This window comes from Lissotriton vulgaris, chromosome 6, assembly GCF_964263255.1.
Source record: "Lissotriton vulgaris chromosome 6, aLisVul1.2, whole genome shotgun sequence".
Taxonomy (NCBI): Eukaryota; Metazoa; Chordata; class Amphibia; order Caudata; family Salamandridae; genus Lissotriton; species Lissotriton vulgaris.
Genome location: NC_141694.1, coordinates 90,721,735 through 90,746,052, shown reverse-complemented (window position 1 = coordinate 90,746,052; position 24,318 = coordinate 90,721,735). Strand labels below are relative to the sequence as shown.

Here is a 24,318-nt window from a genome sequence, read left to right as displayed (position 1 = left end):
TATGAATGGGTTCAAAGGGGTGACGCATGAGTTGAGCTAGCACCACGTTCAAATGCCAAGATAGAGGTGGTTGTCGAATTGGAGGAAACATATGAAATAGTCCTTTAAAAAATTGCTGGATTATTCTTGAAGAAAACAGAGAGTTTGTTCCGTCCTGACGGAATCTGGAAATGGCTGCCCGGATTTCCTTTAGGATCGAATGTGCCAAACCCGATCTAGTCAAATGCAGAAAGAAAGGCAAAATTTGTTCTGGTCTAGCATGAATGGCATGCAGATCAGCAGCTTGACACCAGGCACAAAAACGCTTCCACTTGAGCTTGTAGGTCTTAATCGTTGACGGCGCTCTAGCATTAGCGAGAACTTCTTGACAATCTTGAGGAATGTCTAAGTTGGCAAACTCATTGTGTTGAGGAGCCAGGCTGATAATTTCAACGAAACTGGGTCCGGATGGTACACTTGGCCTTCTTGGATTGTCAGAAGATTCGGTATTCGAGGCAGCTGTATCGGTCTGCACTCCGAGAGGAGGAGCAGCTCGGTGAACCAATATTGTCGGGCCACCTTGGAACAATCAGGATTAGACAACCTGGCTGTCTCCTCATCTTCCTGATGACCTTGGGAATGAAAGGAATCGGCGGAAAAGCGTACGCAAATATCCGACACCAGTTCATCGAAAGGGCATCCCCGCATGAGTTCTTGTGGGGAATCCAGCTAGCAAAGCGTGGGCATTTCCGGTTCTGATTCGTCGCAAACAAATCCAGGTCGGGATGACCCCACTCTTGGAATATGTGATCCAGGGTTGGGTGATGTAGCTCCCATTCGTGATTGCCTGCAGCAGACCTGCTGAGGGAATCCGCCAGTACATTGGCAATCCCTGGGACATGGACCGCCGACAGATTGATATTGTGATCCAGGGCCCAATTTCAAATCTCCTGTGCCTGATGGGAGAATCAGGCCGACCTTGTGCCTCCCTGTTTGTTCAGGTAATGTATGCTGGTTGTGTGGTCTGTTCGAATTCAAACCGTAGAGTCCTCTAAAATTGCTTGAAAGTATTTCAGGGCTAGAAAAATGGCTCGCAACTCTAAGAGGTTTATGTGCCATTTTCTTTGCTGTATGCTCCATTTGCCACTGATTGTCATTCCTTCCAGAGAAGCATCTGTGGTCACGATGAATCTGGGCACCTCTGTTAGGAATGCACATCCCGTCTGCAGGTTGCACTTTTGCATCCACCATTGAAAGGAGTTCCTCATCCAAGGAGTTATGTTGATCACGTCCTCGAATGATCCTGTTACCAGTATCCACTGAAGACTGAGTTCCTCTTGTAATGGGCCTCATTCTTAGGCGGCAGTTGGGTGTGAGAGGAATACAGGACGAGATCATCCCCAGGAAAGACTTTAATTTGCTAACAGAAACACACTTTGTTAGCAATGCAGATGCCATCTTGTGAATCTTCAACTGCCTTTCTCTTGATATGAAGACTTGGGCGAGGTTTGTGTCCAGTGCCGCTCCCAAGAAAGATTTTCTCTGTGATGGAGTTAGATGAGACTTTCTGAAATTTACAGAGAAACCTAGACTCTGAAGTAGCGACAGACATTTCTGAACGTGAGTTCTTGCTGTGAGGAAAGAACTGGCCTTGATAAGGCAGTCGTCCAAATATGGATAAATCTGAATTCCTTCCAATCGCAAGTGAGCTGCCACCGGAGCCAGCATCTTTGTAAAGACTCTGGGGGCGGATCGTAGTCCAAAGGGGAGGACTTTGAACTGAAAGTCCCTGCCAGCCACTCTGAACCGCAAGAACTTCCAGTGTCTGGGAAAAATGGGCACATGGAAGTATGCGTCCTGAAGGTCGAGTGTTGCCATGTTTTCCCCTTCTGAAAGAAACTGGAGGATTTCTTGAAGCGTTAATATTCTGAAGGACAATTTGTTGAGGTATTTGTTGAGGGCACGCAGGTCGAGGATGGGACGCCATTCCCTTGACTTCTTGCGAATTAGGAAAAATCTCGAATAAAATCCTTTTCCTCTTTGATGTGAGGTACCCTCTCGATTGCTCCTTTTCGAATCATAGAATATATTTGGGAAAACAGCTCCTTGGGATTAGCTGGTGGTGGTCCCTTTGGGGGAGAATTTGGAGGGGCTTTGACGAATTCCAGAATGTGACCTCTGGATACCACATCCAGGACCCATCTGTCCGTGGTAATCTTGGACCAATTTGAGTAACGTAGGAATATTCTTCCTCCAATTTGCTTCAGGTTGGGTAAAAGTGGTGGCAGGATGTTTGTCTCACTTGCTCTTGTTATTGTCTCTTTCTCGATAAGAGGTTTTTCCTCTGGACTGAGAGTAGTTGTTCCTCTTTTGACCATATGTTTGTTGTCTGTATGGTTGGTATCTTTGGTTACACTGTGAGTTGTTGTAGGAACGCTGCTGTGAATAACCTCCTCTGTTAAAGAAATTGCCTCTTCCTCTTGCTCCACAAAAGGAAGATTTACGAAATTGAAGAGATCCCAGGGACCGTGCAGTCTCAGTATCCTTCTTTATGGCTTATAAAGCCTCATCCACATGTTGTCCAAAAAGGAACTCTCCATCGTAAGCCATGTCCATGATCTTAGACTGGACCTCCAGGCGAAAGGATGCAGATTTTAACCATCCCAGTCTTCTCAGAACAGATGCACCCGCTAGCTGTCTGAAACCTGTGGCAGCCACGTCCACTGCAGCATCAATAATTTCTGATGAAACACATTCTCCCTCTTGCAAAATCTTCTTGGCTTCAGATCTATCAGGCTCTGAAAGCTTTTCAATATATGGTGATATGTCCGACCACATCTGTCTGTCATACCTGCCAAGAATTGCAAGGGAGTTTGAGACACGGACAGTAGTTGCCGCAATAGTTGAGCCTTTCTTTCCTATTGTGTCGAGGCGCCTTCCCTCCCTATCCAGGGGAGCAGTGACCTGTGTAGACAGATTTTTGGCTCTCCTATGAGCCGCCTTGGCAACAACAGAATCCGTTTTTGCCTGGCCAATAAGGCATGCCGGTGACTTGTTAGGCGCCCTATACTTTTTATCTACCCGAGGTAGAACTGCAGGTAGAGTATTTGCCGTCGCCATTACCTTTAGACCTTCCTTCCAGATAAAATCAATAATAGGACCAACTTTGTTTTTGCAGTAAGTCTTTAAAATCATACAAAAAACACTCATTCTGCTTAGCTTCCATTGTGATGAGGAACCTCTTTGTTGCCCTGCCCATGACTTGGTGGAAGGTTGCGATGTCCACCGGCGGAGAATCCGCCATAGTTTGGCCAACTGGAGAAGGAGTTGTGCCTGATACTCATCCCACTCCGACAATACGGACTTGTCGTCTAATTCGCCTTCCTCTCGTTCTTCTTCCGAAGAATTATCATCCAGCGTATGATGAGATGGCCGTGGTGAAGAAGCTATTGTAGGCCTTATCTCCGTAGTTGGCAGCGGAGAAGCAAGTCTTGGAAGCCTTAGCGTTGCCGTAGATGTTCTTGGCACCGGCGTAGAGAAGTGAGAATCACCCGATTCTGATGGAGGAAAACGACGATAATAATTGATTAGCATATATTGAAGATTATGCAACAGGTCCAGCGACATTTGTTGGTAGGCGCAGACACAGGAGCCCGACCAGATGGCTCAAGGAATTGTTCCTGCTCATCTTGTTCTTCATCCTGAAGTTTTATAAGCAGCTCAGATGGGCTTCTGGCTGCACGGAAAGTGTCATCTACATAGTTTTATTTATTTATTTTATTTATTTAGGAGATTTGTAGAGCGCATGGCTGCCCGGGAGCGTCCCAGCGCTGACATAATCCACCAAGTTCTCAAAAGGATGGGCCGGGGGGTGGCATGGATCAGGGGAACAGCCATGTCTTCAGGGATTTACGGAATGATATGAGATTGGGTTGGGCCCGGAGGGCTGGTGGAAGAGTGTTCCACATCTTGGATGCCAGGTAGGAGAATTGCCGATCTCCAAAACGTGATTTTTTGGTTTTGGGTATTTTAGTCAGGTGGGCATTAGTAGAGCGTAGGGTTCTGGTTGTTGTGTGGGGAGTTATGAGATTTTTCAGAACCGGGGGACCTTTTCCGTGCAGGATTTTGTGGGTTAAGCACATAGCCTTGAAGTGCACTCTTTGTTCCACCGGGAGCCAATGAAGTTCATTGAGTGCGGGCTTGGCAGAGCAGCGCTTTTTGGTGCCAGTAAGAATTCGTGCCGCCGCATTTTGCACCACCTGGAGTTTAGAGATGACTTTTTTTGGGGATCCAAGGTATAAGGCATTTCCGTAGTCCAATCTGGACAGTATGAGGCCCTGGATGACCAGTTTTCTGGACTGGAAAGGAAGGATAGGGAGGATTTTGCGAATAGACCGGAGCAAGCCAAAGCAAGTTCCCGCAGTTTTCTTGGCCTGGGTGCTGAGAGTGAGTTTATTATCTAGCCAGATCCCTAGGCTTTTGATATCGGTTTTGGGGGTTGGAGGTGGGCCCATGCTGGGCGGCCATAAAGATTCCGGGCGAAAAAGGGACTGGTTGCCTAAAACCATAAGCTCCGTTTTTTCCCCATTGAGCTTTAAATGGGAGTTGCTCATCCAACTGACGATGTCCTCCAGGCAGGAATACAGATCTATGGAGGGAGGTTCTGACTGGCTTAGGGAAACGACCAACTGTGTGTCGTCCGCGTAGGTCAGTAGTTTGATGCCATAGGGGACGACAATTTGTTCTAGAGGTGCCATATATACGTTGAAGAGTGTCGGGCTCAAAGAGGAGCCCTGTGGCACTCCGCAACGTATCGGGGTTTCCTTGGAGATGCAGTCTCCGTCTGCTACCTGAAAGGAGCGATTGTGGAGGAAGGATTTTAGCCACTCAAGGGCGGTTCCTTTAATGGCAAGATCTGCTAGACGTTGGGCAAGAATGCTATGGTTGACGGTGTCGAAAGCTGCGCTGAGGTCCAGGAGGATCACTGCCACTGATCCTCCTGCATCGATGATCTTCCTGGCTTCCTCGACCACCGCCACCATAGCTGTTTCTGTCCCTTGGCCTGGGCGAAAGCCCGTTTGCGAGGTTTTTAGTAATTCATTGGACTCCAGATAGAGAGAGAGCTGGGAGTTTATGTATTTTTCCGCTAATTTACTGATGCCCGGGAGGAGAGATATAGGTCTGTAGTTGGCCAAATTATCCGGGTCAAGGTTGGGTTTTTTTATGAGTGCTTTCACTACCGCTTTTTTCCAGTTGGTGGGCACTATTCCAGAGTCAAAAGATGTGTTTAAGAGGTCGATTATGAGAGGCAGAATGCTCGGGGCTACAAGTTTAAGATGTCTCAGCGGGGCAGGGTCGTGGGGCGATCCGCTTTTGAGGGCTTGTAGTATAGAGCCCAGAGTTTCCGCGTTTATGGGTTGAAATTTACTAAGTTCAACGCCATTTCTTTGCTGATGGGAGGGGGGGAGGGAGAGTGGGTCTGAAGGGGGGAGTGGCGGAAGTTGTTTAAGTATATTTTGAATTTTAGAGTCAAAAAAGTTTGCTAACTCGTTGCAGTGTTCTATAGTAGGGTCTCGTACATCTGGGGAGTTGGGGGGTTTGAGAAGCTTTTTCAAGGTGAGAAACGTCTCCCTTGAAGAGTTTGCTGCCTGGCTGATTTTCTCGCTGTAAAAAGCGGTTTGTGCGTTTTTCACAGCTTTTTTATAATTCAGGATGATCAGCCTATAGTCGTTTTTGTCGGTGGTTTTGAAGTCCCTTCTCCAGACTCTTTCTGCTCTTTTGCAGGCTTTTTTCAGAAGGCGAAGTTCCTGGGTGAACCATGGGGAAGTTGCTTTTTTCCTTGGTTTACGGTTAGATTTTTTTGGAAGGGCCAGGTCTAAGGAGTTGGTGTAGGATTCCTCTTCCTCAGAATCTAGTAATTTTTCTGGTAATTTCAATGGAGACAGAGTTGTCAAAGATGAACCACACTTTTCCAAGAGTGAAGCTGTGGTAGACGGTGAAGGCAGAAGTATTGCGGATGGCTTGGATGTCCAAACTTGCATTTCCGTACAGGTTGACAGTGGGGGCATCGACGGTGAAAAACCTGTATCTGACTGAGAAACAAGAATCTTCGTCGACTGGGGTGTCTTCTTCGTCGACCATGACGTCGTTGACGAAAGCGCCTTTTTCGTCGACGAGGAGGTCGTCGACGGGGGTATTTTCTTCGTCGACGAGGATGTCGTCGACGGTATCTTCGTCGACGAGGTCGTCGGCGGTAACTTTGTCGACGGGGATGTCGTCGACGGTAGGGCTAATTTCGTCGACGGCAAGATGTTCGTTGACGTTCGAGTCGACGACGGAGTACCCGTCGACGGTACCTTCAAGATTCTCGTCGACGGTGGGACGTCGACAGTAGATGGCACTATCTTCGACGACGAGATAGGTCAAACTTGGGCTTGAACCAGCGTCGACGGTGAGGAGGCTGTAGACATCACCATAGCTGGTTTTGGTGAGGAGAAAGTCACCGTAGATGTTGAAGAGGTGGCCACATGAAGAGATGGCGACGGTGAAGCTGTATTTGACGCTGAAGTGGTCAAAGGAGCAGCCTGAGGTAAACTTTTATGAGAAGCTGTCTTGGAAGTTGCAGATTTTCCAGCTTTCTTTGAGGGCGTACTAGGACCAGATTTAATAGGTGGAGAAGCCTTTTTTGAAGTAGAAGGCACGCCAGAATCCTGAGAGGATTGGGCTTTTCTCAACACCTTCGCCCCAGGAGAAGCTAACTCAACCTCAGCGACCCTCTCTGTCCCTGAGGGTTTTCTGAGGAAAAGTCCTGCAGATTTTACACTCCTTTGTCTCATGATCTGGATACAGACAATATATACATTTCTTGTGAGGATCCTCCTTGAAAAGCCTTAGCTTTCCACAGGAATCACAAGCCCTAAAAAGGGATTTAGAAGTAGACATCTTTAGAAGGTAAAAAACCACCCAAAGTAAGAAGAAACAAAGCAGAGCTCAGGGAGACTCCCTTCACACGACGTGCGGTAGAAAATCTGACAGCCTGAGCCTCTGGGGAGAACATTCTGGTGGGTTCTGTCGCCTGACAGCACAGGTCTATACAAAATGACTAGGATAGTCATGAGTGTGGGAGCTTTTGCTCCTGTAGCTTAGGGCTACTTTACTTCCTGATTGGTTATTACAGGCATATTATTGTTTTTTTATATACCGTGGGACTCCCACTCCGACGACGGGGAATGATTCAGGCATGTGAATCTATGAAAGACACCCTAATACTGGAGAAGATGGAAGTACAGAACATTCTCTAGAGCGTCCTGTAGGGGAAAATGTAAGGCTCAAAACTTCAAACAACATGAATCCTAGTGAGTGGCAAGGAGCTCCACTGGAAGCTTCTCCAGAGTTAGGTGGACTGAGTCATCTATGGGTGAAGCCACCACTTATGATCGGCAAGATGACATCAACTGATGTTTGTCTGCAGCCCACGCCATGAACATCTTCGCCTCCCACTCTTTAATGATCTTGGTGTGCATAAAGTCACACTTCTCACATGACTTAGTATTTGAGCCCCATTCACCAGACACAGTAGTTGTGAGAGTCTGACAATGACATTGTTTGTGACTGGGAAGACAGTTTAAAACCTGGCATTTTTAGGGAGACAGTCAGTCAAAACACTGCAAAAAGACTATCTGTAAGGAAATTTTCTCAGGAGAGCAAATTCAATTTGCATTGAAGGGTGGGTGAAAAAAGGAACAGTGATCTGGGGTGGCTTTTTATATAGCTCCATGATGTCTTATCTAGTGTTGTTCCCAGAGTCAAAGCGGCACCTACTGGCGCAAGAGACACGTTTCTAAACTTTCCAGATCCAAATTGGCACCTTGAGTAGATTCAAGAGATGATGAATATGTAGCCATCAGCAATGCATTACCTACTTTGTACACCGTGACATGAAAAACATGGTAAACTTTTTTGATTTGTTTTAATTTTACTTAGTGGACCCAACAAAAGCTTCTTTGGCAGGCTTCTTTCAGCACATTGAACCCTTTGAGAATTTGTACAATCATTTCCTATCACAATGAGCTTTCCATCTGCCCCACAAAATACAATGGCCAATGTTAAGGCATTTATGTGCACTCTTTATGTCTTACCCCAATGAAGCACTGGATAAGTTGTTTGAAGTGATACTTCCTTAGGATGTAGTCCTGTGGTGAAATTGATGTACCAAGAACTTTTTTATCGTATGTCGACAGGAAATAATCTTTAATTTCTGGGATTCGATTAAGAACATCCTTCAGTTGTTCGAATCGAGGTCGCTGCAGAAAGAGGAAATGAAAAATGTTATTGGTGTATATTAAAGAGAGCGAAGAAAAGGCAGTTTGCTGAATGGCGAAGCAGAATATATTTGACAAAGTAACAGTGCAAACTTTTTTTTAAACACAGTTTTGTATCTATTTTAACATTCTGAAAAATTTGCCTTTTTCCAGATTTGAGGACCATAAACATTAGAAGAACGGTCAGAGTGAATTGACTTCCCCCCCTATTTCTGTAGGCAACTGCCCCCACCACAGTAGTATGTACTTAGTCCACTCATACCATTTTTACCTTTTATTAGGTCACAAACATTGCAATGATTTTTATTTTTTAAGGCAATTTGGAGTATTACAGTCATTGGTGCGAAAACAAAAAGAAAATCACAACTTACCCATGAAGGAAGGTAAAGAGACAAATCCACCTATCCACCCTGGTTGGTCATCTCAAATTATTTCAATTTTGAGCCCAAAAGAACCTCCCTGTCCTCGATAACGCAGGGGCCATTCACAGAACCCTCTCTTTTCCACATCACTGGCTGAGAAATCATCAACTGATCTTTTATAGAGGGGCTTCTCCAGCTAATATCTCCTTGATCTAGTGCTCAAATTCAAACCACTAAGCTTGGGCTTTTCCGAGTCCTACTACATGTGTTAGTGCGCAGCTCTCACCCACAACCTCTTGTGCATAATATAGAAGGTTCCTTTTACATTTATAAAGTGTACTTGCGTGTTAATGTAATCTAAAGAGGATTTTCAAACTTGTTTTCTATAAAGTTAGAGGACATGGATTTGTCTAATTTCATATTGATAGCATGTTCCGAAATCTGTTTTGCATGTGGACTTTTTTTTGCAAAACTTCTAACCCTTTGCTGGCTCAAATAATACCAGATAAATATAAAACTCATTACAACAGATATATCAATTGGCAGAGGAGGTGAGGTAGTGAGAGAACTACTGAATAATGTGAAAACTTTATTAATTATACTTGAGCTTTGACCCACCCACCTAATCAATTCTGCTAGTTTACAGACTCCCAAAATTTAATTGCTCTTTTACCTCTGCTTTTAAAGAACTTTTTATCAACAAATGCACTTTGAATGTCTTATCTACTAATAACATAGACTTATTAATTGGAATTTCTTGATACCTGCAATTTGTTAGAACTGAAGCATTTTGTGTCTGTTCCTAAACGTTGTTCTTAACATGCAATCAACCTTATTCCCTCCACAAAAGAGAACATTCGATCCATCAAGAGTCTTACTGCATGGACTAATAAGTATGTTATTTTCTTTACTGGGACATACCAGTAATTTGCCAACTATGAAGTCATGAAGTTGGGAAAAAAGTTACAGACCCCTCTTTAGCCACAAGATTGGACAACAAGAGATGGACCGAAAAATCAAAACACTCCTAACTGTGGAGGAAGCCTCAATACTCAATTTAAGAGTGTTAAGAGGAGTGACGGGTAGTAGTCAATGGGCTGCTTACTTTTAAGGGTGTCTACACCCTCTATATGACCACTTGCTGTGGGAAGTGGGCGTAGCCTTGACCCTACAAGGCTAATTCCTGACAAAACAATATGGAGGAATCTGAAAAGTGGGGTCCACATCAGCTTCCTGCCCTAGGATGGTGCTGGCTGATTGTGGGCACACCTCCTAATGCACAAGTTACTACTTGTGTAACAATATATCTGTAAGAGACATTAGTTAGTGATAGATTCCTTACCTTAGAATATCCCCAGGCGTCAGACTGGATCCGGAAACTTTTGCGTAGCAGTACCCTTGCGCGTCGGTAGGCATCGTCTGCGGCTCCGTGTCTGTCGTGGGCGCCGTGATGACGTCGTCGGAGTACTTAGACGCTGCCTCCGCGTGCGGACGTCAGTTCTTAGACACAGCTTTTCCGCGCCAGAAACGCAGAGCTATGATAAAAACCAACACTGGTGCCTTGAAACTAGGGCCCTGAAAGGGTATGACCTTAACCCTAGATATCGGTTCGCAGAACGGGGAGGATGGGTGGGTCGGTAAGGAATCTATCACTAACTAATGTCTCTTACAGATATATCGTTACACAAGTAGTAACTTGTCCATATGAAAGAGACACGTTGGTAATAGATTCCTTACCTTAGAATAGATACCCCAGCAATACCAACCCCGGTGGTGGGTCTGCGAACCAATAATCACACCAGAAAGTCCTGGAGGACGGAACTTCAAAAGAAGCCATCCCTCCGGACTTGACTGTCCAGGCAATAGTGTCTTGCAAACGAGTGCAGCGAGGCCCACGTAGCCGCCTGGCAAATGTCCTGCAAGGGTACACCTCGGCCCAAGGCAGTTGTAGTCGCTGTGGCTCGAGTAGAATGAGCCCTCAGCCCAACAGGGGGTTCCTTCTTTGCCAAGGAGTAGCACGCCTGGATACACAAGATGATCCACCGCGAGATGGTCCGCTTGTGCACCGCTTTCCCCTTCTTAGCACCCACGTAACCAACTAAGAGTTGGTCATCCACCCGGAACTGGCGTGTGCGATCCAGATAGAATGAGAGCGCACGTTTTGGGTCCAGACGGTGGAGCTTCTCTTCCTCTCTCGAGGGATACGAAGGGGAAAGAAGGTGGGCAAGGTGATGGATTGCCCAATGTGGAAGGCCGTGACTACCTTGGGTAGGAAAGAGAGCCTTGTCCGCAACACAACCTTGTCCGGATGGACTGAAGGGAAAGGAGGTTTACAGGATAGAGCCTGGAGCTCACTCACTCTCCTGGCAGAAGTGATGGCTACCAGGAAGGCAGTCTTCAAAGTGAGAAGGCCAAGAGGACAGTTGTGAAGTGGCTCAAAGGGAGCGCACATCAGAAAAGTAAGAACCAAGTTCAAGTCCCACTGAGGCATCACAAAGGGCACAGGAGGGTACGTATGCGTGATGCCTTTCAGGAATCGATTAACGATAGGGGACTTGAACAAAGAAGGTTGATCAGGCAGCCTCAAAAAGGCTGAAAGAGCAGAAAGGTAGCCCTTGATAGTGCCCAGAGCAGAGCCCTGCTGGGCAAGAGAAAGAAGAAAGAGAAGAACCTCAGAAAGAGGGGCATTGACGGGATCCACAGCCTTTGCTGTGCACCATGCCACAAATCTGTTCTACCTGCAGGCGTATACCGACTTTGTGGAGGGACACCTGGCTGCCAGAATGATGTTACAGACTTCAGGAGGCAAGTCAAATGGCCTCAACTGTCGCCACTCAATCTCCAAGCATGGAGGTGGAGACTGGACCGGTTCGGATGGAGGACCGTCCCCTGCTGCTGCGACAGAAGGTCCTCCTGAAGAGGCAGACGAACCGGGGGATCGACTGACATACTGAGTAGCTCGGGATACCAGTACCTTCGTGCCCAGTCCGGAGCCACAAGGATGACTTGTGCCCGGTCGCGCCTGATCTTCTTCAGCACTCTGGGCAGAAGTGGTATAGGCGGAAAGGTGTACAACAGACCGCAGCTCCATTCGCGACGAAAAGCGTCTCCGAGCGAGTGCCGCCTTGGAAATTCCAACGCGCAGAACTGATGACATTGCGCGTTCTCTTCGGTGGCGAATAGATCTAACCAAGGCTCTCCCCACTGCAGAAAGAGGCCTTGTGCCACGTCCGAGTTCAGACGCCATTCGTGATCAATCAGGAACCGGCGGCTGAGTTCGTCCACCCTGGCGTTCAGAGAACCTGCCAGGTGTTGAACCACCAGAGTCACGCCCTGATGTTCCAGCCATTGACAGAGGCGCAGAGCCTCTTGGCAGAGGGTCCACAACCCCACCCCGCCCTGTTTGTTGCAGTACCACATAGCGGTGGTGTTGTCCGTGAACACCTGCACTACACTCCCCCGGACAGAGGGGAGGAATGCCTTCAGTGCTAGACGAATCGCCCGCAGCTCCAAAAGGTTGATATGGAGCCGGGACCCCGCCGGAGACCAGAGGCCTCTTATCTCCGCCTCTCCCATGTGGCCTCCCCAGCCCTGGAGGGACGCGTCCGTCACAACTACGTGCTCCATTTGGGGAAGGGAGAGGGATCTGCCGCTGACCCAATCGCGGTTTGTGAGCCACCACTGCAGCTGTCTCGCAGTGCCCTCCGAGATCAGGACATGGTCGGACAGGTTGCCCTAATGCTGGGCCCACTGAAACTTCAGGTCCCACTGCAGAGCCCGCATCCGCCACCGGGCATGATGCACCAGAAGGATGCAGGAAGCCATCAGCCCCAGAAGCCGCAGCGTCAACCTGACCGAAACACGGGATAAAGGTCGGAAGATTGGAATCAGAGACTGTATATCCCGAACCCGCTGTTCGGGTGGGTAAACCCGAAACTGCGCCGAGTCGAGAACCGCTCCGATGAAAAGGAGCTTCTGAGAGGGACACAGGTGTGACTTCGGCACATTGATGGAGAACCCTAGCTGGTGCAAGAGGTCTGCCGTTGTCTGGAGGTGGTGGACGACTGTCTGGGGCGAGCCCGCCTTCAACAACCAATCGTCGAGGTAGGGGAAGACTGAGACCCCTAACCTGCGCAGATGAGCTGCGACCACCGCCATCACCTTCCTGAACACCCGTGGGGCGCTGGTACGGCCGAAGGGGAGCACGGTAAACTGAAAGATCAGATCCTTTGTGAAGTGCTCCTGAGGCGGAAGCATTTATCAGTCCGATATTGACCCCCGTGACAGAGTAAAGTGACTACTCAATCTTGGAGGGCCCTGTTGGGTGCTTCCTTCTATACTCGAGCATCCCACCCAATAACTAAGGCTGTTTGTTGTTCGTTCCTGCTACCGGGGCTCACCTGTTTGTTGATCTACGGCCGGGCTTGGCTCCGCCCCCAACCTCCTCGGACGACCGGCCGGGCTTGGCTCCGCCGGTCAGTTGAAAAACTGCATTACCCAGGAATCTTGGCTCCTTCAGGCTGACGCCAGCACCGAGCGCGCCAGGAGGCGCTTAAAGCTGCGTCAGGGGCTGAGTCCCTTGCTGTTTGTTGTTCGTTCCTGCTACCGGGGCTCACCTGTTTGTTGATCTACGGCCGGGCTTGGCTCCGCCCCCAACCTCCTCGGACGACCGGCCGGGCTTGGCTCCACGGTCAGTTGAAAAACTGCATTACCCAGGAATCTTGGCTCCTCCAGGCTGACGCCAACACCGAGCGCGCCAGGAGGCGCTTAAAGCTGCGTCAGGGGCTGAGTCCCTTGCTGTTTGTTTTCGTTCCTGCTACCGGGGCTCACCTGTTTGTTGATCTACGGCCGGGCTTGGCTCCGCCCCCAACCTCCTCTGACGACCGGCCGGGCTTGGCTCCGCCGGTCAGTTGCAAAACTGCATTACCCAGGAATCTTGGCTCCTCCAGGCTGACGCCAGCACCGAGCGCGCCAGGAGGCGCTTAAAGCTGCGTCAGGGCCCTCGTCCCGCGGGGACGCGCGCGGGACGCGCCAGGCGAAGCCCTGGCCAAGGGCGGGCCCGTTTAAGCCCGTTAAAGACCGGGTAAGACTGGACTGGGCCATGTTATTTGCATTTTTGTAACTGCATTCATCTGCTCCATCTGGAGAACTATATCACTTGACTGTTTGTCATCTTGACATCGATGACAATACTCTTTCATTTGCTTTCTCCCCTGTTTGGCAAAGACAAGAGGTTTAAGAAGTAAAACTGCGCAGAATGCCGCACAGATAACCGGCCCCATAGACCTTTTCATTACTAGGACTAATGAGGCAATAGATCAGAGCATAATTATGCTTGAGCGCAGGGTTTCACAAGAGCTGGCAATAGCGAGGAGGTCCTCTATGGGCCCTCTCGCCTCTGCCCAAACCCCAATACAGCCAGGGCCGATTACTTCCCCCGTAATGCGAGCTGAAACCACAGCAGAGATCGATACCGTTTCCTAGTACGGTTGATCTCTCTGCCTCCCAGTTGTCCCTCGATTCGCAATCATCTGATGACCCAGAAAAAACACCTGATTTACAGCAATGTCAAACCCATGCTGAATCACCGGAAAATAATGCTAAAGGGAGGAGGGAGGGTGCCACTGCAAAACGGACAAAGAAGAAAAAAATGACTAAGTCCAACTCAAATAAACTCACACCCTCTTCAAATACTCACATATCTGGTACAAATCATTCCTTACAGTGCCCACAAAATGATAGTAATACCCCCGTGATTAATATCTCGGGACCCCCTGAGAATCTAAATAACATGGGGCTAGCTGGGGGCACCTGCAATACATGCGCATCAAATGCCCAATTATTAAATAGCGTGGGAGAGCTTCTCAAACGTTTTTTACACCCAGTAGAAAAAAGCTTAATGAACATCGAAAAACAATTAGCTAAGCTAAATACACTACCTTTCACTCAGAAAACCCCGGGTCTCTTAAACGTAGGGGGGGGGGGGGGGGGACGCTCATCGTCTCTCCTTTTTTTACCCACCTTTGAATTTCTATAACAATGGAGAACCCCCAAACTGGGAGGAGGCCCCAGACTGGTCCTGGAACCAAGTGGGTCACGGGAACAGTAATAGGTACAGATTTAGAGACTGGGAACTACGGCCCTGGCTTCCTAGAAGAGAACAGTTTAATCCGGAAGGGTGGAGGGGCATTCCCTTGAGAAACAGATATGAATGTCTAGATGTGGTCGATTGACCATTAGGGCACTCACCAAGGGCAAAACAGGATCGTATCTCCCTGTCTACTTTTTCAACCTTAGGCAACCCACCTGACTTGTGTAATACTAAACCCCCCCACGGTTATATCAGCCCTACCCCGATAACCACAAATTTAGATCCTCCCTCTCCATTAGTTACCGTGGCATCCCCCCCTTTAAATCAATTAGCCACAGGCTCCACGCCTGAAGCGTACGATGTTAAAACACTCCCCGAGGCATATGACACTTCCACACACGATAAATTAATTAAAGGACCTTTAGATCTGATAGGGCATAATGTGGATATAATTACTAGCCCACACCATCCTGATATACCATCAGCACAAACAGCGAGGAGAGCTAGATTGGCTCTAACCTCGTGGAACATCGTGGGCCTATCCAAGAAATTGAAAGAGCAGACATTCCTATCCTTTGTAAATAAATTTGACATCATATGTCTTCAGGAGTGCTAGGACCAGGAGGAGTCGCATATAGAGGGTTTTAGTACCCTCTTTACTCCGTCTACCCAGGGCAATCGAGGCAGGGGCTCTGGCGGCCTTTGCACTTATGTTTCCAATCTGGCAAACGTGACAGTGAAGAAATTAGTATGGGAGGGGGCAAACAATAGAGTGTGCAAATCCTTGCAAGGTTTTTCTGTCAAAGGGGAAGGGATAAATCTTCTTCTGATTAACTTATACAATAACATCTTGAAAGAAAAAGCTGATGCTATCATAGATGACCTAACCCATATCTTAAATATGGGTTCAGGTCAGGCTGATTGCATCCTCATAATGGGAGATTTCAATTGCCATCTATGCCCTTATAGTGGCTCGGATATCTGTGGCATAACCGACCTTAAGGGGGAACCTAGCACGCACTTTGAACATACCATCTTAGGCAACATGCTAAATCTATTAATGCACGACTGGGATCTAGGCCACGCAAATGAACTTTGCGAGCCTACGGTCGATTTTCAAACAACGTTCTACGGGCATGGGTCCGGTACCATCATTGACTTCATGCTGTTATCTAATAACAGACAGGGATTTGTACAGGGCTTTAAAACTGAAGATCTAGCAATGAGCGACCATTTCCCAATCAGTATTAGTTTTTATATGGACAATCACGATAGCCATGTCTCGAGTCTACCTGATAAACTATACCGTCACTCCATTTCTTTGTCCAAAAGAAATGGTTATGCCATCAAATGGGCTAAGGTCGACCCCAAAAATGTTCTAAAAGAGATAATTATGAAAGATCAAAAGCACTTTATGACGTGCTTGGAACAAGATCTCAATCCCTATATGATTAAGATGGCTTATGGTAAGATAGCTGCAACCATAAATGAAAAACTGACTAGGAAATGTAAAGACGTGGAAACGATTAGATTGAACCGTTGGTTCATCTCTGCATGCACTAATGCCCATACATCCCTATTGCAGGATGTAAAGACTCTCCCGAAAGATATCAAGTTAGTTAGAGCAGCGAGGTTAGTTTATTAACAGGCACTTCTAAATAGGAAAAATGAACTCAAAAATCATGATTGGGAAGCATTAATTAAAGCCAGTGCTCTCCGCGATACCATTTCTTTCTGGAGAGAAGTTAACACCTCATTCTTTGTAGAAAGAAAGACTGACTCCCTGGAAGTAGGCATAGCCGAGGACGTGTGGGTCAATTACTTCACGGCATTATACAACAAGCATTGGAAATGCAATAGGTCTCGCACCATTAGAGTTAGTGCTTTTAGAATTGTTTATGGTTTTTTTTGTAAATGTTTAGCATTTTTGTTTCCTGTAGCCAATGCTAAAGAATTAAAAATAAAAAAAGCCATAAACATTTCTTGAAGCTCTAACTGAAATGGTCTGAGACCTATTGCACTGTGTGAGGGTGAGGGGTTGAGGGTGAGTGAGGGTGAGTGAGGGTGAGGGGTTGAGGGTGAGTGAGGGTGAGTGAGGGTGAGGGGTTGAGGGTGAGTGAGAGTGAGGGTGAGGGTGAGTGAGGGTGAGGGTGAGTGAGGGTGAGGGTGAGTGAGGGTGAGTGAGGGGTTGAGGTTGAGGGTGAGGTGTTGAGGGTGAGTGAGGGTGAGGGTGAGTGAGGTGTTGAGGGTGAGTGAGGGTGAGTTAGGGTGAGGGGTTGAGGGTGAGTGAGAGTAGTTGAGGCTGAGTGAGGGTGAGTGAGAGTGAGGGTGAGAGGGGTTGAGGGTGAAGGTTTGAGGGTGAGGGTGAGGGGGTGAGTGAGGGTGAGGGGTTGAGGGAGGGTGAGTGTGGGTGAGGGTGAGTGAGGGTGAGGGTGAGTGAGGGTGGGTGAGGAGTTGAGGGTGAGTGAGGGTGAGTGAGTGTGAGGGGTTGAGGGTGTGTGAGGGTGAGTGAGGGTGAGGCTGAGGTGTTGAGGGTGAGTGAGGGTGAGTGAGAGGTTGAGGGTGAAGGGTTGAGGGTGTGAGGGTGAGGGGTTGAGGGTGGGGGGGTGAGGGGGTGAGGGTGAGGGGTGAGGGTGAGGGGGTGAGGGGTGAGGGTGAGGGGGTGAGGGTGAGGGGGTGAGGGTATGGGGTGAGAGTGAGGGGGTGAGGGTTAGGGGGTGAGCGTTAGGGGGTGTGAGCGTTTGGGGGGTGTGAGCGTTAGGCGGTGTGTAAGGTTTCCATCACCTGTGAAACAGCACTGCTGCTATTCTAGCCTATGAAGTCTGGTGAGCTGCATAATTCTACCTACGAACACAACATTTGCCATATTATATTTTTCAACCCTACCTATTCAATGTAGGTGCTCAGTCATAACTTATGACGGAGTTTTTTGACTTGCTATCGGAAAAAAGAAATTATATTTTGACATTTAAAGAAATAACATGGTAGAAGGAAGACAGTTTGAACGTGCAGTTTCTCATTTGTCTACTACACAGATTGCCATTTAATCATTTTAAGAGAAACTGTTAAAAAAAAAAAAAAGTACAGAACCGATCGCTTTTTAGCAAAGCACATGTTAACTTCCCCAAGATACTTTGCTTGCTGAAATTCAGTACAGGTACTACACCGGACCACTTTCAAAGATCACCATTCGCCACTGATTCCATCCCTCACTTGGCTCTCTGTATCACAATATTCCGGCGATTGCTAACCTATGCATTGTAGATAGGTTAATTCTTATAGGGCTCTATGTATACCTAACCCCAAGTTTGAATTAAACGTTCACAAACGTGTTATTTTAAGTTTCTTTAAAAGTTTGAAGTAACAATTGCAAAAGAAACAAAAAATGAAGGCGTCTTTGACATTCTAAGTTAAAGCAATTGAGACTCCATACACCAAAACAGTAGGATAAAAGTTCACAGTTGCACAGCACTGCCTCGCAGACACGCAAACTTAGCCGCAATACTGGCATGATTTTCATGACCCTTGACATATTACAACCACAAAGGGAATCAAAATGAAACAAGCAGACTAATGAGGTTTGGGCATTAGTACCTTATTAAAACAGATCGTTTACAATTAACTATATAACTAAAATATGGCTACGAAGAAGAATAGACAACATTTTTCCATGCTCACTGAGGTTTCGAACTAAGAGCATCCTTCAAGCAGAGGCAACATTTACGATTTAGTGTAAACGTGTATAAAAAGTTTCCCCCTAAACAAATGCCTCAAACGCTCTTATTCCCGGTATGTTAAAGATAATACGCAGATCGCCGTGCGTGTATTTTGTCAACCGACTACTAACTGCCATGTGGTTTTTTTTCAGTTCTAAACAGTTCAACTGCTGTAGTTGCGACACCCGCACTACCACACCAAGGTGGCGGCCAATCTGTTCGCCATCTAGCTCTGCGTTACATACGGAAGTAAAGCGGATGGGGCGTGCCAACCTTAGGGAATGAGAGGATGCAGACATCCATATTGGTTTGGGAGTATTTCGTAGCTTTGTCATGTTCGCAGCAATCTTAAAGACGTTAGATGGCTAGTCACGCAACACTGTTTAAATAAAAAAAAATTAAAAAGCATGGCGGCCCACTTACCCAAGCCGCATCTTCCCAGTGGGATGGCTTTCAGTTGAATGGGAGACGGTCGCTCGAAACCAGAGGCTGCCAGGCCTTGCAGCACGGTTTGAGACAATAGGAGTGAGCTAAAGTCCACATTCTCCCCAGAGACGAGTACATCCCCGGTGCGCTGCCTTGCACCGAGTTTGTGAGCCGCCTTGTTCCAGGGCTCGGCCATTCTCGTCTTGTCTCGAACAGACGGCGGGCAGGGGAGGGGGCGGAGCGGGGAGAGGGAACAGACGGAGGGAAGGCCAGATAAGGGGAGGGGGGAGGAGAGTAGGAGGAGGAGAGTAGGGGAGGCACGGCCTAGCGGCCGTGCAATCAAGAAGTGAGGGGGCGGGAGAGTAGGCAAGGCAGGCGGCTGGGGGCATGTGCACGCGCTTTTAAGCTCAATGCGCATGCGCATTGAGCTTAAAAGTCACGGGCACTGCAAGGAATCGCCACGATTCCTTGCAAGTTGGACAAAGAGTGGATAAGCCCCCATAGTCTCGCTTGCTCGATGCGCATGCGCATCGACAGGCGAGACCTAAAAAGGATGAACTACTGGAGATAAACTGTCGTGAAACTTCATCATACATCCCTATTGACCCACAGTCCGAAGTAACACGTCATAGATACGTTTTCTTTGAACATAGCCTTTTCCTCAATAGAAGTTGAGCAGGCCATACGAGAGAGCGCAAACTCAAAAGCCCCAGGCCCAGATGGTATCCCGATTGATTTATTTAAAGACAATATGGATCTCTGGGCCCCTCTCCTCACAAATGTCTTAAATGCCTATAGCCAAGCAGGCTTTCCTGTTACATGGCAAGAAGCCATTGTAATTCCCATTTTTAAAAAAGGCGACAGGCAGGACCCTAAATGCTACAGGCCAATCTCCCTGCTCGACTCTTTGATTAAAGTAGCAGGGAGAGTTTTACTCACCAAACTACAATCATGGGCAAAATCTGAAGGGGTTCTTTCTAAATTCCAATATGGGTTTAAGAGTGGATTGGGCACAGTTGAGCAGGGATTGAACCTAGCTCTCACAACCAGTAAATATACGCTGGCCAAAAAAGGGAACTTATACATGACATTTGTCGATTTAAGCTCGGCCTTCGATTGCTTGACTCACAAATTGTTATGGACTACCTTGACTAAGTTAGGGATAGATCCCCCTATGTTGAATTTTATTAAGGAACTTTATAGAGGCGCAGGAGCAACGGTCCGCTATGGCAAAAGCGGAGAATGCACTAGGAAATTCCCCATAGAAAAGGGTGTTCGGCAAGGATGTATCCTTGCACACTTTCTTTTTAATTTGTATATCAACAAAGTGGCCGACTTTTTAATCAATTTGGAAATTGACTATCCCAAAATAAACGGCTCGTCGGTACCAATACTATTATACGCCGACGCCGCCGTAATAATGTCACGAACCCAGGTGGGCCTTCAAAAGGCATTAACTGGCTTTTCAACTTTCATGGGGTCCAGAGGTTTGAAGATAAACGTGGGAAAAACCTTTACCATGTGCTGTACCTCAAAGAAAAATTCAAAAATAGACTGCAAAACCTTCGTTAATCAGACTAAGATAGGCTTGACCAAAACCTTCTCATATTTAGGTATTACTTTTAACAATAGAGGAACATGGACAACAGCCATAGCTACACGTAACTTGGCCTTCTCGCGCACCATTGGCGCAGTAAAAAAATTGCCAAACGTCTGGGAGGAAAACCTATAGACACCCTGATTAAGATCTACGCAGCTAAATGTGTCTCGACTGCGACTTATGGTGCCGGCATATGGGCGACGGCCGACTGTACACAAATCCAAGTAGCGGAAAATGCCTTTTTCAGATACTTGCTAGCTGTCCCAAGATCGATCTCTACTACTATATGCCACAAAGAATTAAACCGAGTGCATATTACAGATCTAATTAAGATAACACCTGTTATGCTGTGGCACAAGATATGGTCTTCTGAGGATACGGCTTTTAGCAGGGACGTGATCCAGGATTGCATGAACCAATCAGCGGCCATGAAGTTTATCTGGCTCCAATATGTCAAAAAATTCATGAATTCCATTGGTCACACATGAACTTTTCGCAACCCCCAGCTCATGGACACTAATATCGAAAAAAGTTCTAAAAGAAACTTGTCTTGAGCTGTTAGAAGACAGACGGTGGTACTTGGATGGAAACAAGTCTACAATCATTTCCCATCGCCGCATTCTACATGCCCCAGGCTTACATCCATACCTGGCCCCGGAAATCGCTAGTTATTCAAGAATGCTTTTAACTAGGATGAGAACTGATTGTTTTTACAGGCTGATAACATTTTCCACCCCAAATGACTGGTCCGCCATATTAACTAAATGCCCCTGCGATGACACATCTATTCAGTCAAATATCCATAGCATCTTTTTTTGTAAATACTATGAGTGGGGGAGAAAAAGGATCTTGTTACCCCTTTTAAGGTTGTGGGGTCTGCGACAATGCAAACCAGCACTAATCAAACTTTACATGTTACAAGATGAACTTACTGTGGATGTAGCTGCTAAATTTCTGAAATATGTGGTTAGAACCAGAGGCACTATGACATAATGTTAGCATTGGACTGTACATCACTTTACATAACAGTATATTTAATTAGCCAGGTTTTCTCTGATGTTTTTTTAACATGCTTTTTAATGTTTTTTAACTTTTAAAGTTTCCTTTTTTTGTAATATAGAAATATCAAATTGTATCATTCTACGTGACATGAATTTTTATGTGCTTTTATGGTCTTTTTAACAAATACTGAATAAAGCTATCTTTGATTTGATTTGACTGTGTACTCGCAACTTGCGTGTTTTAAAAATGTATTTGATTTACTTGCTTTTAAACTGTTTAGGCGCTCTGCGCTTGATACTTGTTCAAAGGGCTGACCTGCCCTAGCTCCTCTGTGCTCCCAATCCCGTCCTCGCGCAGCAGACTGCTTGCTGACGCCGGACTGTGGAGGGGCGGGCCACCATCTTGGGGGAAACTGGAGGGTTGCGGACTAGCTGTCATCCTTCCCGCCCTCCCAGGAAGTTAAAACCCTGCCCTCAGTGTGCGTGATCAGATTCTTTGTGAAGTGCTCCTGAGGCGGAAGCCGGGAGACTGTGTACTCGCAATTTGCGTGTTTTAGCCCTAGCTGCTCTGTGCTCCCGATCCCATGTCCTCGCGCAGCAGACTGCTTGCTGACGCCGGACTGTGGAGGGGCGGGCCGCCATCTTGGGGGAAACTGGAGGGTTGCGGACTAGCTGTCATCCTTCCCACCCCCTTCACGGCCTATAAATGTGCATAGGACCTCGTCCACGCAGCGGGCGCGCCGGCGGCGTGCCAAAGGCAAGCCCGTCTGCGCCCGTCCACGCCAGTCCTGTGCCTCTCGCCAGAGATGCTGGCAAAATCAGGTTAGGTAAGCAAGCCTACTCTAGAAATGAACTACTTAGCCTACATCCTGCCATAACTAGGGACTGTCTCCCCCCCGTTGAGCCTTTGAGCGGCCCTGTCATCTGCCCCCGTAACTTATTCTATCTCCCGGTCCCTATTACCACAGGAGCTTTTAGCCTTCCCGTGTCACAGTCTCAACTGAAAGTATTTCAGCTTAATATTAGATCTCTACCTAAGCACTATACCGAAGTATTCAACCTTTTAGTGGATGAATCCCCTGATATATTTTTCATTACAGAAACATGGATGATTGATGATCTAACAACCATCTCTAACCGAGCACTCCCGCCTGGTTTCTCGATTACCCTGATTAATAGGGCATCTAGAGGAGGCGGTATCGCTGTAATCACTAAAACTACTTATCCTTGATCGTTTGAGAAGATCAATCTTAAAGGGGCGGAATGTGGATATTTTAATATTTCCATTAACGCTCACTTTACTTTCTCGGGGCTACTTATATATAGACCTCCTGGTCCTATGGGTGGTTTTGATATGTCTCTTCTGGAGATTGTGGAAGCCTCTGCTATGAAATCAGCTAATTTTAGCATCTTGAGTGACCTCAACCTCCATTTCGAGCTGGAGCATGAACCAATGATCCGTACTTTAATTGCAGATCTTGCTGCCTTCCAGCTCGTCCAATTAGTAATAGGTCCCACGCACACTGGCGGCCATACGTTGGACCCTATCTTTACCAACATTGAGTCAGCTAGCTCTCCTGCCCCCATACCTATTGCCTGGTCGGATCACTCACTGGTTGCTTTGTCCTTCTGCACATCTACCCTCAATAACTGTAAAACTCAAACAGCCACACGTAAAAGACCCTGGCGCAAATTCTGTCTTACGGATTTCCATGCCCTTCTTGAAAGTGATCCTTTGAAATCCTTCCCTGATGTTGATTTGGGTTACGACTCATTCTGCACTTGGCTTACCCAGGCACTGGACAAACTCATTCCAGAAACCTGGTGCACTAGACGCATTAAGGTTGCAAATCCTTGGTATGACATGACTTTGGCAAGCCTTAAAAAACCTGCAAACGTTATGAACGCAACTGGAGGAAAGATTACTCCACCGAAAAAAAGCGGACTATCTAATACAACTTAAACTTTACCATAAAGCTATTTGTAAAACGCGGGCAGCATATTATGCTACTGAGATAAAAGCCAGCCTCAATCCAAATCCTAAAGGAACTTAACACTAAGAAATCCACTGTTAATGCTATTACCTCAGAGGCTCATTGCGAAGAAATAGCCTCTTTCTTCGTGGATAAGATTCGGGGCATCTACTTGGCCTTCACTGCTGAAATCCAACTAGCGAAGGCTCAGATGCTATACCTAGCTCTGTTTCTAGGCTATCTATAATCCCCGAAATATCCTATGAAAGATTCAATCAGCTGACTAAACTCATCAAATCGGGCTCCCCAATGGACCCTCTTAAGCCTGCCCAATTCCGAGACTCCTCCCTGTGTTGCTTCGCTCCACTACACAGTATAATTAATGCCTCCCTTTCCACCGGGGTAGTCCAAGCCAAATGGAAACAAGCGTGGGTCTCCCCCATACTTAAGAAGCCTACCTTAGACCCCCAGAAACCCGAAAACTATAGACCAATATCTTTGCTCCCCTGGGCCACTAAGATCGCTGAGGCCCATGTTAACACCATTCTGACTAATGTCTTAAACACCAATAACATCTTGGATGACACTCAGCATGGGTTCCCTGCTGGTCATAGCACGGAGACGGCGCTCCTGGCTATGACGGAACACCTTCGAGCCTCCTTGGACCTAGGCCAAACAGCGGCACTTATTCTATTAGACCTGAGTGCCGCGTTTGATACGGTGTCCCATCAGATCCTGCTTCGCCGGCTCGAAGAGGCAGGGATCACTGATGTGGCTCTTGCCTGGTTTAGGTCATTTCTGACCAACAGGTCTTTTCGGGTTTCCACCCCTCCCTTCCTTTCCAAGGCT

General features: G+C 47.2%; 1 protein-coding gene across 1 annotated transcript in view; it reads right to left on the bottom strand.

Annotated features, from left to right (window-relative positions):
• LOC147706847 (exportin-5-like) overlaps positions 1-24,318 on the bottom strand; it is a 2,027,127-nt gene that overhangs the window by 94,052 nt on the left and 1,908,757 nt on the right. The window contains exon 31 of the mRNA XM_086926003.1: positions 8,118-8,282. Within this exon, the coding sequence (XP_086782129.1) occupies positions 8,118-8,282 (165 nt within the window). The remainder of the gene's footprint in view (positions 1-8,117; positions 8,283-24,318) is intronic.